Here is a 13645-nt window from a genome sequence, read left to right as displayed (position 1 = left end):
GAGAGTAATTCTACCGCTGAGTTAACACCGATGTGAATGTATGTGGCGATGAACAGTATATTGAGGCGCCAGAACTGCAGCTGAGAGAATGTGCGCTGTAGCACGATACTACGATATTTCTTCAAAAGCAGATCGTGAAGACATTTTTATCATCCACGATCAAAAATCGTCATATCGAACACCCCTAATTCTGGGAAATGAAGTGTTCTTCCACCCTAGTCCAAAAATCTATCAGTCTACTTGCAAAAGCCTATAAAACCTTCCAACTTCAAAACATTATTAATCTTTTTTGATAAACTTTCCTTTTTCTTATAAAACATTGCACTAATTAGGTTTGCATGGTTTTCTTTGAATTTCAGTTCATTTTAATTCTATTTCCTCTTTGCTATACCTGGAAACAGATGTTGTATAATTATTTTACAATTAATACACACTTAAGTAATATAGATTCAAAGTATATTCAAAATATATAAAATACATCAAATAAATAATATTCCTCAATATTTAAATATAAGATGTCTGATGAAGACCTTAAAGTTGGCCAAAACATCACTGTTTTTAAAGAAATGTGTTGAACTAAAGAAATTTGGACTTTTTGTATTGAAACTTCTTTACAGTGGGTTGAGTTTCTGCCTTTTATTTTTACTTATTTGTAATATAAAATTATTTCTTATTTCTGAAAATCCCTCCGCTGAGGGGCAACGCTGCGATGTGAGGAGCAATAATCACGTGAGCGGGCACAGAGCCCCGGACTCAGCTCTGAGGACGAGGCCACTGCCAGCACGCGCTCTCTCCTCACAGATGCTCGTCTCTGGGCCCCTGCAGAGAGAGCGGAGCCCGAGGGCCCCTGAGACACGGAAGAGCTCGGGGCCGCACACATGCACACGCACACTGACGGCGACGCCACAGAACGAGTCTCTCGCTCGCGCTGAAAGTTGAGTTCGCGTTTACAGCGATCAGGCAGTTGGAGGATAAATGATTAAACGCATTCGGAGGGAAAGAGGAACGTCTTCCGCCGCAGAGAACCGGAGAATGACTGACAGCAGGATGAAGAGAGACGCCTGGGAATATAAACCCTCACCTCACAAACGCAATGCTGATGTCCTGAACAGAGTTTACCAGGGAAACACATTACGGCAGTAAACACCACAATATACAGCTACTGCTGCTGATACTTTATTGTGAATTATTGCAAAATTACTACAATAAAACTGTGGTAACAAGTATTAGTCATTAGTCAACCAAATGACTGAAAGGACTTTATTGTTATAATAATAACTAATTATGATAATAACTACAATATTTATATGATATTCTGTATAAATTTTACATTTTAAAACTATATGGCATGTCTAGCACTAGAGGCACAACATCAAAAATAGGCCTATAGCCCCAGAATTGAGGGGGGATGCTGGTCGAAAAAAAATGGCGAAAAGCATCCCCTCTGTAAAACCACCATCCCCTTTGGATTATTAATTTTGTGTATTACGTAAAACTTATCATGCACATGAAATGTTAAAATTCTCTACTTATGATCATTTACGAACTAAATAACGGCGATTGGCCAATCAGAACAACCAGTAACAAAGTAGAAACAATTTCATCATTTTTTGCGCAAAATGGTTCAAGCGCAAATTTTGAAGTTCTTTTAAAAGACAACAGAAGCTATGATTTTTCCTTGATTGGAATTTAAAGACATTCTCCTGACATTATGTATGTGTGACTGTGAGGGACTGAGAGACGATAGGAGAGCTGAGAGTCCAAAATCATGAAGCCCATTATAATACAGTTAGAATGCCCTTATAATTCCAGCAATGAAACAAAAATACCCATGTATGAGTTTTTACATTCATTGCACAAGAAATGTACAAACCCGATTCCAAAAAAGTTGGGACACTGTACAAATTGTGAATAAAAACAGAATGCAATGATGTGGAAGTTTCAAATTTCAATATTTTATTCAGAATACAACATAGATGACATATCAAATGTTTAAACTGAGAAAATGTATCATTTTAAGGGAAAAATAAGTTGATTTTAAATTTCATGGCATCAACACATCTCAAAAAAGTTGGGACAAGGCCATGTTTACCACTGTGTGGCATCCCCTCTTCTTTTTATAACAGTCTGCAAACATCTGGGGACTGAGGAGACAAGTTGCTCAAGTTTAGGAATAGGAATGTTGTCCCATTCTTGTCTAATACAGGCTTCTAGTTGCTCAACTGTCTTAGATCTTCTTTGTCGCATCTTCCTCTTTATGATGCGCCAAATGTTTTCTATGGGTGAAAGATCTGGACTGCAGGCTGGCCATTTCAGTACCCGGATCCTTCTACGCAGCCATGATGTTGTAATTGATGCAGTATGTGGTCTGGCATTGTCATGTTGGAAAATGCAAGGTCTTTCCTGAAAGAGACGATGTCTGGATGGGAGCATATGTTGTTCTAGAACTTGGATATAGCTTTCAGCATTGATGGTGCCTTTCCAGATGTGTAAGCTGCCCATGCCACACGCACTCATACAACCCCATACCATCAGAGATGCAGGCTTCTGAACTGAGCGCTGATAACAACTTGGGTTGTCCTTGTCCTCTTTAGTCCGGATGACATGGCGTCCCAGTTTTCCAAAAAGAACTTCAAATTTTGATTCGTCTGAACACAGAACAGTTTTCCACTTTGCCACAGTCCATTTTAAATGAGCCTTGGCCCAGAGAAAACGCCTGCGCTTCTGGATCATGTTTAGATATGGCTTCTTTTTTGACCTATAGAGTTTTAGCTGGCAACGGCGAATGGCACGGTGGATTGTGTTCACCGACAATGTTTTCTGGAAGTATTCCTGAGCCCATGTTGTGATTTCCATTACAGTAGCATTCCTGTATGTGATGCAGTGCCGTCTAAGGGCCCGAAGATCACGGGCATCCAGTATGGTTTTCCGGCCTTGAACCTTACGCACAGAGATTGTTCCAGATTCTCTGAATCTTTGGATGATATTATGCACTGTAGATGATGACAACTTCAAACTCTTTGCAATTTTTCTCTGAGAAACTCCTTTCTGATATTGCTCCACTATTTTTCGCTGCAGCATTGGGGGAATTGGTGATCCTCTTCCCATCTTGACTTCTGAGAGACACTGCCACTCTGAGAGGCTCTTTTTATACCCAATCATGTTGCCAATTGACCTAATAAGTTGCAAATTGGTCCTCCAGCTGTTCCTTATATGTACATTTAACTTGTACGGCCTCTTATTGCTACCTGTCCCAACTTTTTTGGAATGTGTATCTCTCATGAAATCCAAAATGAGCCAATATTTGGCATGACATTTCAAAATGTCTCACTTTCAACATTTGATATGTTATCTATAGTCTATTGTGAATAAAATATAAGTTTATGAGATTTGTAAATTATTGCATTCCTTTTTTATTCACAATTTGTACAGTGTCCCAACTTTTTTGGAATCGGGTTTGTACTTTTCTGTATATCAGCACGTGCACGAGGCCACAAGCACAAATGTGCTATTAGTTTTATACAACAGCGCATAGCAACACAGTGTTTCATTCCGTGAATGAATCAGTTTTTGAACATTTACATTTATGCATTTAGCAGACTTACAGTGCATTCAGGCTATACATTTTTTATCAGTATGTGTGTTCCCTGGGAGTTGAACCCACAACCTTTTGCACTGCTAATGCAATGCTCTACCACTGAGCCACAGGAACGGATCGAGTGAGCCGGTGATTCAACGGTCTATTCAGATGATCTCACTTCTTTCGTTTCTATTGAATCAGCCGTTTTGAACGAATCGTTTGATATGAATGATTCAGTAAGTAATTTATTAAAACAGGGACTTGCTGCCACCTACTGGCAATTTTATTTTCATATTTATTCATCCATGACAGACCTAAACCAGCCAAGGTGCCAGCACAAAAACACATTCAGCAAAATATTGTTTATTCATCAATATTGACCAAAGTTCCTCTATTTCAGGCCCCAGAAGGGGGAAAAAAAACTTATAAATAATAGTGCATTTAATAAGGCAAATTTTTCATTAAATAGAAACCTTTTTAAAAATGAGACCAATTTTGTAATCATTGTGTACAATAGCCACAAGATCCCCCCCATACCCCCTGAAATTTTTTACAATTCAACCACTGCCTATAGCAATTTTTATTTAAATTTTATGGTTGCACAAAAAAAAACCTCTCCATTTTTTCTGCATTCGCTTGTTTCTTTCTAGAAAACCTGCCATTGTGTTCTACAAATATTACTGGCTCTGTGACAAATTGCCTTTGATACTTTACTGTAAGTTGCTTTGAACAAAATCATCAGCTAGATGCAACGCAAATATAAATGTAAAAACATACTAATCTGCTAAACTTCAGAAATTAAATGTTTTGTTATTTGCAATGTTTTAAACATTTTTGATTTATTAACACCAGTTTTGGGTTAAAACGTTGAGCCACTAATAAATGCAAGCTTCTGGCTCCATCTGGTGGCGCTAAGTGAACATTACACCCTCACACACTAGATCTCCATTAAACTACTGTGATTTATCATAAGTTATAAGCATTGGTTATCAGTAAAATATTTTTTCTTTGCATAATCTGAAAAAAAAAAAACATTAATATAACAAAGGCAAATGTGATGGTTGCTGCCTTCTTGAGGCCATACACTGTAAATTGTAATTCTCATATGAAAAAACAAAATAAGCAATTTAAAAAAAACTATCCTCAAATAAATTAATACCTACATACATAAATAAATATATATTAAATTCTATATAAAATAATTATCATGTTCAAAAATGTATTTGCTCTTATTATGACAAACTATTAAGACAGTGAAAAATTCTATTCAAATTTAGTTTTGTAAGTAAATGAAAACTGTAAAAAAACAAATAAAAAAAAAATAAAAAAAAACCTGGAATTAAATCAAGGGGAACATTTTTAATGACTGGAATATTCTGAACATGGATATTAATATGTGAACAGAAAAACAACAGAGACCAGCTAACTGGATTTTTTGTGGTCTTCTTGTTCATGTTTTGAAACCACTGTGAAGAAGCGATGCATCTGATGCAAACTGTTAAGAGAGAACGTAGTGTTTAATTCACACAGCACTGAAGAAAGAGGCTTATTTTCCATGTAAATCTGCAGGCACAAGTAAAATAAATGAATTTGAAGCGTCACTGAAGAGCTGATGTCAGCACTGACTAAAGCGCACCGCTAGATGTCAGCAGTGAGCCTCATCCATCAATACTGCTGACAAAACTCTGAACAGAACAGAAAAAACAATCGTTTACAAGGATTAACAGTGTACAGATAGTCAACATGAAAATTATTTCTGTGCACTGATGATTTAAATTTTGCAAAAATATGCACGAGAAAATAGTGGCAGTCAAGATTCCGAATTAATATCTCTTTTATTGACAAATGGGTTTCAAAAAGGTGCAAATGTCTTCCATCAAAAGCATGTTTGACAGGAAACACTCAGTTTTATCTCTGCTGTGTTTATTATGGGGTTAAGATTTTATTATTATTGCATTTAAAATTTTCATGCATTTGGATTACATCATTTTAATATAAACTTATAAACTTAATGTGATGCATATTTGTAACAATAAACAGATGTGATTTCTGCACTCAAAAAAAATCATGGCATAGTTTATTACTAACTATTTGCATCTTTTTGATTTTATTTAAACAATGATATTTTGAAAATGCATTTATTCAAATAGCTTAGAGTAGGCATAAATCTGTTCATTGTGAAAACAATTACAGTTAAAGTGCCCCTATTATGAATTTTTGAAAATGAGCTTTCATGCAGTGTGTAACACAGCTCTAAGTGAATTCACTTAGAGCTGTGTTACACACTGCATGAAAGCTCATTTTCAAAAATTCATAATAGGGGCACTTTAACTGATTTAAGTTTTAAATCTGAAAGCGCACCGTGTATAAAGTTATTCTCTCTCAAAAGAGTCGACTCCGAATCATTGAAACGAGTCATTTTTAAAACGAATCCCAAGCCGTTTCATGTTGAGATCAACATGAAATATTAGCATATTGCTCGCCCACTTGTCAGTCTTTCCCAGTTGGTCTGAATGAAAATGTAAATTCGTTCTTTGCCACTAGGTGCCGCTTTTGGAGCAGTAAAAATAGAAATTTCCCCGGTAACGCTGTACACAAAGCAGCACTGCACTCACAAACACTGCTTTATCAGGCATCACAGGTGAGATGAGATGAAAATGAGAGCAATCGACCAATCACCGCAGATTAGCGTCATGCAAAAGAGGGGTTTGGAAAAATGAATCATTGAGCGACTCGTTTGGGAGTCGATGAGCAAGTAAGGTAAAAATAAATGCATATTATAAGACAATAAAAGTGTTTTTTGACCTTGCGTGCATGTCAACCTGTTATTGGGGACTCCCAAAACCAAAATATGAACCTTTCATAACCCATAATAGGGGCACTTTAACCCCTACAACATTTAATTCAACAATTAAATTTATCAATAAAAAAGTTCTTATTTTACATTATAATACTGTAAAAAATAATGGATTAATGAAAAAAAAAATGTATCTTATTATTAAAAATGATCATTTTTCTTTTACTTTTTATTGTTTAGTTTGTTTTTTATTTCTTATGTATTCTAATTATTTTATGATTATATGTAAAGAACAATGCATTATGTATGAAATGTGCTATTTTATTAATACATTTTCCTTTAGACTGCTAAACGACCCACCTAAGCTGCACAGAAGACATTCAGAGTGTTGTAGGATGTTTAGGTGTTTTAAACAGCAGTTTGTTCTTATAAAACAAAACCATGGACCCATTTAACAGCAGATCACTGATCACACACACAATTAAACTCAGACAGCTGTCGCCATCAAATCTGATATTAGTTTAAAATAAGGATCAGAGTTCAGATTTCACTGGTTTTATAACTAGTGCTTAAACACATTTAGTCTGAGAGTGAGAAGGCAACAGGTCAATCTGTCTAAAACTTCATTATTTTACAAGAGAGGGCAAATTAACTGCTGATTCATGATAAATCATTCTTCATCATTAAAATCTAAAGTAAATAAAAATGATGTCTCTTTGCTAGACTTGAGACTGTCATCTATGAGCAGTGTGAAAGTCATCTGTGAGATATCAAGTCACTTTTTGATCTACTTTCTGCTCATTATTGACTGTTTCTGCACCAAACTCATCAATCAGCATCCAAATGCAGCGATGTAAAGCTCATCTACACAAATTATCATATAAACTCCAGATGTGTTTACTGATTTGGGCTGGTTTTAGGTTTTAGGCTCAGATCTCATCCATACACTTTCACCATTCAGCACCTTCAGCAAAAAATAAATAAAAACAATAACTGTATGTTTAAACTAAAGTTACTGATGGTTCAAATACGGCGGTGGAACTAGCAATATTAAGTTAAAATGTATGAGATTGAAATAGACTGGATTTATTGCTGATAAATATATAGACCTAGTTATTATGTATTTAAAACACATTCAGTTTATTAGTACTATTACAGAAATCTGACCTGTTTTATTAATGTATGGCTGACAAATATGCATCACATTAAGTTTATTAATTTATGTTAAAGCTGTGTCATCAAAAATGATGTAAATTTTATTTGCAGTTCAAATACACAAATCTTCAATTTAGTTCTAAATATCTATGTATGATTTGTAGTATTCAGATCAGTGTTTCTAAAAGTGTTTTCTTGTGGAAGTCAAATGCTTCATAATATTGCGTTCTGCTCAATCAGATCATATCAGATAAGTGTCTAGTGTGAATAACCATGAATTACACAGCATCTGTGCACAGGTTGTTATTAGCATATCAAATTACCTGCTGTTTCATCTTTACTGGGACTCTGAAGAAGTGTCACATGATCACATCAGGAGCGAGTTTAAAGATCACAATATGAAAATCATCACTGTTGAGTCTTTATTTCATCACTGAGTGATGAAGATTTCACAGAATAAAACTTTTTGATAGCAGTAATCAAAGTACGGTCACTGTGTTTACCGCACAGATGATTTGATTACGATTATTAGTGAAATCATAATTAGTTCAAATGTGAGAGATCTCTAGTGACCCCTAGTGGGAGTCATCACCAGGGTTATTATAATTTACTAAAACCATTACAATATATATATATATTTTTTTTTTTTTTAACTAACTTATTATATTTCAGCTAGTTGCTAAAGCATAATTTCCTATTTTCATGCAGTTTCACTTGATGTACTAAAATAACAAAAAGTTAAACTGAAATAAAAATGAATAAAAACTATATTAAAAAAACAAATACAATTGCAAAACCATACAACTAAATTACTAAAACTTTATCTAAAACTAAAATGAAAGCATAAAATATAAAAATAAAAACTATGATACTAAAATAACTAACTAGACGTGTCCCCGACTGTACCATACCATCAGATCATCCTGATATTTTCCTTTCATCAAAAGTACATTTGTAAATATAAAAGAGAAGAGATTTAAAATGTATGATCTTGACTTTCAATCTTAGGGAAAATAACTTTTCAATCAGGAAAAGCAAGCAAATGGATCTTTAATTTGCAAAGTAGTGTGTTCAATCTCAGCAGATATTTTTCAGTTATATCAGTGACATGGAAACATTTCGCAATATTGCCTTTGCAAAAACAATGAAAAAGTATTAAATAAAAAAGGTTTGATGAAATGCATATGGTCTGACTTCGAACTGCTTGATGTCATTCGAGTTTTACAGCGGGAGGTTTGGGAGAAATTTGGTTCTTGAGTTACAGAAATCATGTTTTAGAGAAACCTCATCTGTGCGTCAGATCGCTGTGGCTCTAGAGTATTATGGGCTGTACCTGTGGGGTCGTGACCCTGAATGTGGCCACGCTGGTGGGCGTGGAGGGCCGCGGCGAGATGCTGTTCTGGGCCTGAGCTTGAGCCAGAGCCTGCTGAGGAACCATCACCAGCTGACCCATCTCTGTCCGGACCAGCACCATACCTCAAACACACACAACACACACAGGTTATTCACCTCTGACCTCTGGAAAATATAACAAAGCATCACAAAACTGTGCTTGAAACATAAAATTTACAATCAACAGCTGAAGCCTTTGGATTCTTCTGAAAGCAAAATTGAATAATGCAGATTATAAGTCATTCTTATAAAAAATAAAAAAAAATTTAAATGATTGCATATGTCTGATGTCTTTATGTGAATGCATTATGCAAAAAAAAAAAATACATGAAAAAATACATTTTATTAAAAATTGTAATGTTTTTTTAAATTATTATTTATGCATTCTTTTTATTTTCTGATTATCTTTAAAGACTTTTATATAAATGTATTCTGCATGAAATGTCCAAGGAAACTTTATTTATATAGCACATGCTTTATGTAAACGACCTGCACTAAAGACATTCAAATTAGGATGTTTAGGTGTTTTAAACAGAGCAGTTTGTTTTTGTAAAAAAAATAAAAATAAAAACACTGACCCATTTAACCGCAGATCATTACACACACAATTAAACTAAGACAGCTTTCACCATTAAAAACAATATTAGTTTGAAATAATGATCAGAGTTCAGATAAAGTTCAGATTTCACTGGTTTTATAACTTGTGCTTAAACACATTCAGTCTGAGAGTGAGAAGGCAACAGGTCAGTCTGTCTAAAGCTTCGTATTTTTACTGAAAGAAAGTGCAAGTTAACTGTTGATTGATGATGAATCATTCTTCATCATTAAAATCTAAAGTAAATAAAAATGATGTCTCTTTGCTAGACTTGAGACTGTCATCTATGAGCAGTGTGAAAGTCATCTGTGAGATATCAAGTCACTTTTTGATCTACTTTCTGCTCATTATTGACAGTTTCTGCACCAAACTCATCAATCAGCATCCAAATGCAGCGATGTAAAGCTCATCTACACAAATTATCATATAAACTCCAGATGTGTTTACTGATTTGGGCTGGTTTTAGGTTTTAGGTTCAGATCTCATGCGTAAACTTTCACCATTCAGCACCTTCAGCAAAAAAAACACCTGTATGTTTAAACTAAAGTTACTGATAAAAGATCTTCAGATCATTTTACATATCTTCAGATGTTTACATATACTGAAAATATATACATAATTCATAGAGAAGAAAGTATCTGGAGACTTGAGCAACACTTTAAAATGTTGAGTGCCATTATATAAAATATTATATTACATAACAAAATGTCAAAGCAAGCATGTCTGTCTGATATATATGTATGGATTTCCTAGAAAATAATGAGATGAAAACTAGCATTTGAGTAAATGATGTGAAATATTTTAAGCATCGTCTATTTAAAACCATATTTGTTCATTCTTTTTTAATTATTATACATGCAGATTAAAACTTAATATAATTAAATGATTATTTTCCTATTCTTATGTATCTGTTATGACTCTTTTATGATTGAGAGAGACAGCATGAACACACTTCTCAAGTACAACATATGAAAAAAAAGTTTGAAATTTAGAGACAGACACCTGCAGCATTTGATTGCAGATAAAGACACTAATAAACGACATTCACATATTTATGTCACTTAAGTGTCTAAATACTTTTTGAGGCCATAAATATATTTGTATTTATTTAACCACTTGGTATTTGGCAAATAACGTTTTTCAAGTCTTTAAAAAGTTCAACTTAAAGGGGAAACACACTTTTTGGTCACTAATAGAACCAAGTGTTTATACATTTAGACAGAATTTGTTTCTGGGGATGTCAGAAAACAAAACTGATGCTAAATACTTCTGTTTAAATTCTTGAAAGTGGTCTTGTAGACAAATAGAAATTGTCCCTGCATATAAATTTCACCTGGATTTTTTTAAAGGATCGATTAAAGCAGAGAGTGAAGGAAGAGCATCAACAAGTGAAGAGTTAACTCTGTTTTTAAAAATGTTCCAAAATACAGGCTTTTTTTTATCCTGCATTCCAATTAATATCAATCAAAATGCAATTGGGTCGTTTTGATTAAATAATAATAAATAAATAAAATAAAAGCTAAACTAACACTAATAAACCTAAAAAACGAAAAAAGAAAAACAGCTAGCTAACACAATAAAAACATGATAACACAATTTTTTAAAAAAAACATGATTTATAAAAATGAATAAAAACTGAGTTTCAAATAAACTCTTCAATTGCTCTTAAAAGCATAACAGGATGAAGTTGGTTGACTGATGTGCAGAATGACAAGCAGGAAGCTCAAATATGAAAGATTTAATTTAAGTCACATCATGTTTTGTTCACTTCCTCATCCCGGGAGTTATTTCAGAGTTTGCATCACTTTACTGTTATTCTAACATGTGGAAGAGAGTCAGAGGAGAGTAGGCAGTGCACATCAGTAAGTCATTAGTACCTGGTGGGATGGTGAATCCGGGTGGCAGCTGTATAGTAGTTTGCTGTTGCGGTGGTCTGACAATCAGCTGCGGCGTTACGACCCTCTGCTGCGCAGGCGTCTGCGTCTGCGTCTGCGCAGGTCTGATGACCGCAGCCGCGCTGACAGCGGGTTTGACAGGCGCTGCTGTGGCCGAGGTCGCCGCTGGCTTCGCGTTGTTGTCCGCGGGTGTTTTGCTGTGGTTGATCCGCGCGCCCTGCTGGACCAACGCGGACACCGACGTGCCGTTTCCATTCTGCGCGATGCTGGCGATGATGTGATGCGGGAGTCGGTGCAGCGCGATGGTGGGCGTCCCGCGGTCCAGCGCGATCGCCTGCGGGTTACTGGACACGGTGAAAGTCGTGCTGGAGGTGCTGGGTGATGATGCTGATGCTGATGCTGCGCCGCCTCCGTTGCCGTTGAGACTGTGGGATGCTGCGGAGCGCAGCGTGCGCGGATTACCCGAGTGTTTCTTGCGGGTGTCCCTCGGGCTCTCACCTTTGTTGCCCGGTGCAGGAGCGTCGGATGCTGCTGCTGCCGCCGCTGCTGTAGTGATGATGATGATGCTGCCATGCGACTTCAGAGGGCTCTCCTTCTCCAGAGCTTTGGCGTGCTTATCCATGCTGGAGTCTTTCGGGTCAGATTCCGGGTTGCGCGCCGCTTTCCGCGCGTTCTGCTGCTGCTGCTGCGCTTGTTGTTGTGGTTCTGATGGAGAGTCTACAGGAGCAGGCAGCTGCGCTGTTCCTCCTGTCTGCTGCTGCTGTTGCTGCTTCGCGCTGCTCTGGCGCGCGGCGGGCGGCTCGCTCTGACCCACCAGCTGAGACTCCAGCGAGCCCACCAGATCGCTCACGGCTTTCTCGTCCACCTCGGAGAAGAGCATGTCTTCCAGAGGGTCGGAGGTGCCCGCCATGTTCGCTCTCTGTGTGTGATGGGCTGTCTCTGCTGGTGCGCGTCCACGAGCGCGAGTGCGCAGTCGTGTTACTATGGCATTGTGGGAATGGATGTGACGTCAGAGGGCCAAAACCAAACAGTTGTCCCCCTGTTACAACTCAAGGCGGCCGAGGATACTACACGAGTTTGGAGAGAACGGGAGACAGACGGACAGACAGACAGACAGACAAATAGATAGATAGATAGATAGATAGATAGATAGATAGATAGATAGATAGATAGATAGATAGATAGATAGATAGATAGATAGATAGATAGATACCATTGACTGATATCGTTCACATATACACATATTAATACGCATTCTATCTCTCTTTTTAATAAATGGTCACCACCAGCTAACAAGAATATGTTCTAAGAACGTTACTTTTGAACGTTCTCTGAACATTCTGAAACAAGTAACATTTAAAAAAAAAGTTAGACGAACGTCCAACTAAAACGTAGTGTGTTAACGTTTTCAGAACATTAGTAAAGACCAGAAAACTTTGAACGAACATTCCGTTAATGTTACTGGAAGAACGTTTATAATTTTGTCATAATTAGTCATAATTTAGGAACGTTCTGAAACGTTCCCTGTAGACTGAGTCCAAAGTCCTGTAAAAGATGACGAAATTTAAAAGAGTGGACATCTAAGCATACAGCTAGGCTACTAGAAATGAAATGGTGTAGGCTAGAGGTTTATGGAAATAACCTGAATTTAATACTTGGAATGACATTATAAAGCTTTAAACCGTGCTATGGGGCCTAGTTATTGCTCTGATGTTTCAGTGTACAGTGTATTTGTGATGCAATAATCCTTCAGTTTTGCTGTTTATAATCTGACATTCCAGATATGTAATTATGCAACAAATGCCTCAGCTCTCCTAATTGGCTATAACTGAAATAGAGTTCATTCTGAACAGTCATCACATATTCAAGTTTCACAGGCTTTAATAATAAATATTAAATAAATATATTTTGAATACTTGCAGTACTTATTTAGAATACTTTCAGGGTTTATTGTTTTAATTGCCATAGCCTAACGTTACTATAATGTAGTAGGCTATAATAAAACAATTAACATTCAACAAAAGATGCACATGTGCTTGGCAATCTATAATATTCTCTTTATAGCCATTTAAGCAAAACCTTTATTGATTTCTAATTCAAAATTCACCTTTATTTACTTCCCACGGCGTTAAATCGCATTTCGCCTCTTACATAATTCCCAATGTAACGGGAGTCATACTAAAATCACGCGAACTCTCGCGAGACCAGCTTGGGGGAGCGAGAGAGGGGGA

The 13645-nt window shown here is 36.3% G+C and overlaps 1 protein-coding gene across 2 annotated transcripts in view; it reads right to left on the bottom strand.

Moving 5' to 3' along the window:
- LOC131524255 (transcription initiation factor TFIID subunit 4) overlaps positions 1-12557 on the bottom strand; it is a 106544-nt gene extending 93987 nt beyond the window's left edge. For both annotated transcript variants that reach the window (XM_058751199.1, XM_058751200.1), the window contains exons 1-2: positions 11397-12557; positions 8866-9008 (exon numbers count right to left, since the gene is read on the bottom strand). In XM_058751199.1, coding sequence (XP_058607182.1) covers positions 8866-9008; positions 11397-12324 — 1071 coding nt within the window. In that variant the 5' untranslated portion in view covers positions 12325-12557. The remainder of the gene's footprint in view (positions 1-8865; positions 9009-11396) is intronic.
- Positions 12558-13645: the final 1088 nt, after the last annotated feature.

Source organism: Onychostoma macrolepis, chromosome 18 (genome assembly GCF_012432095.1).
Source record: "Onychostoma macrolepis isolate SWU-2019 chromosome 18, ASM1243209v1, whole genome shotgun sequence".
NCBI classification, from domain to species: domain Eukaryota; kingdom Metazoa; phylum Chordata; class Actinopteri; order Cypriniformes; family Cyprinidae; genus Onychostoma; species Onychostoma macrolepis.
This window is presented reverse-complemented; position numbering and strand designations above follow the sequence as displayed.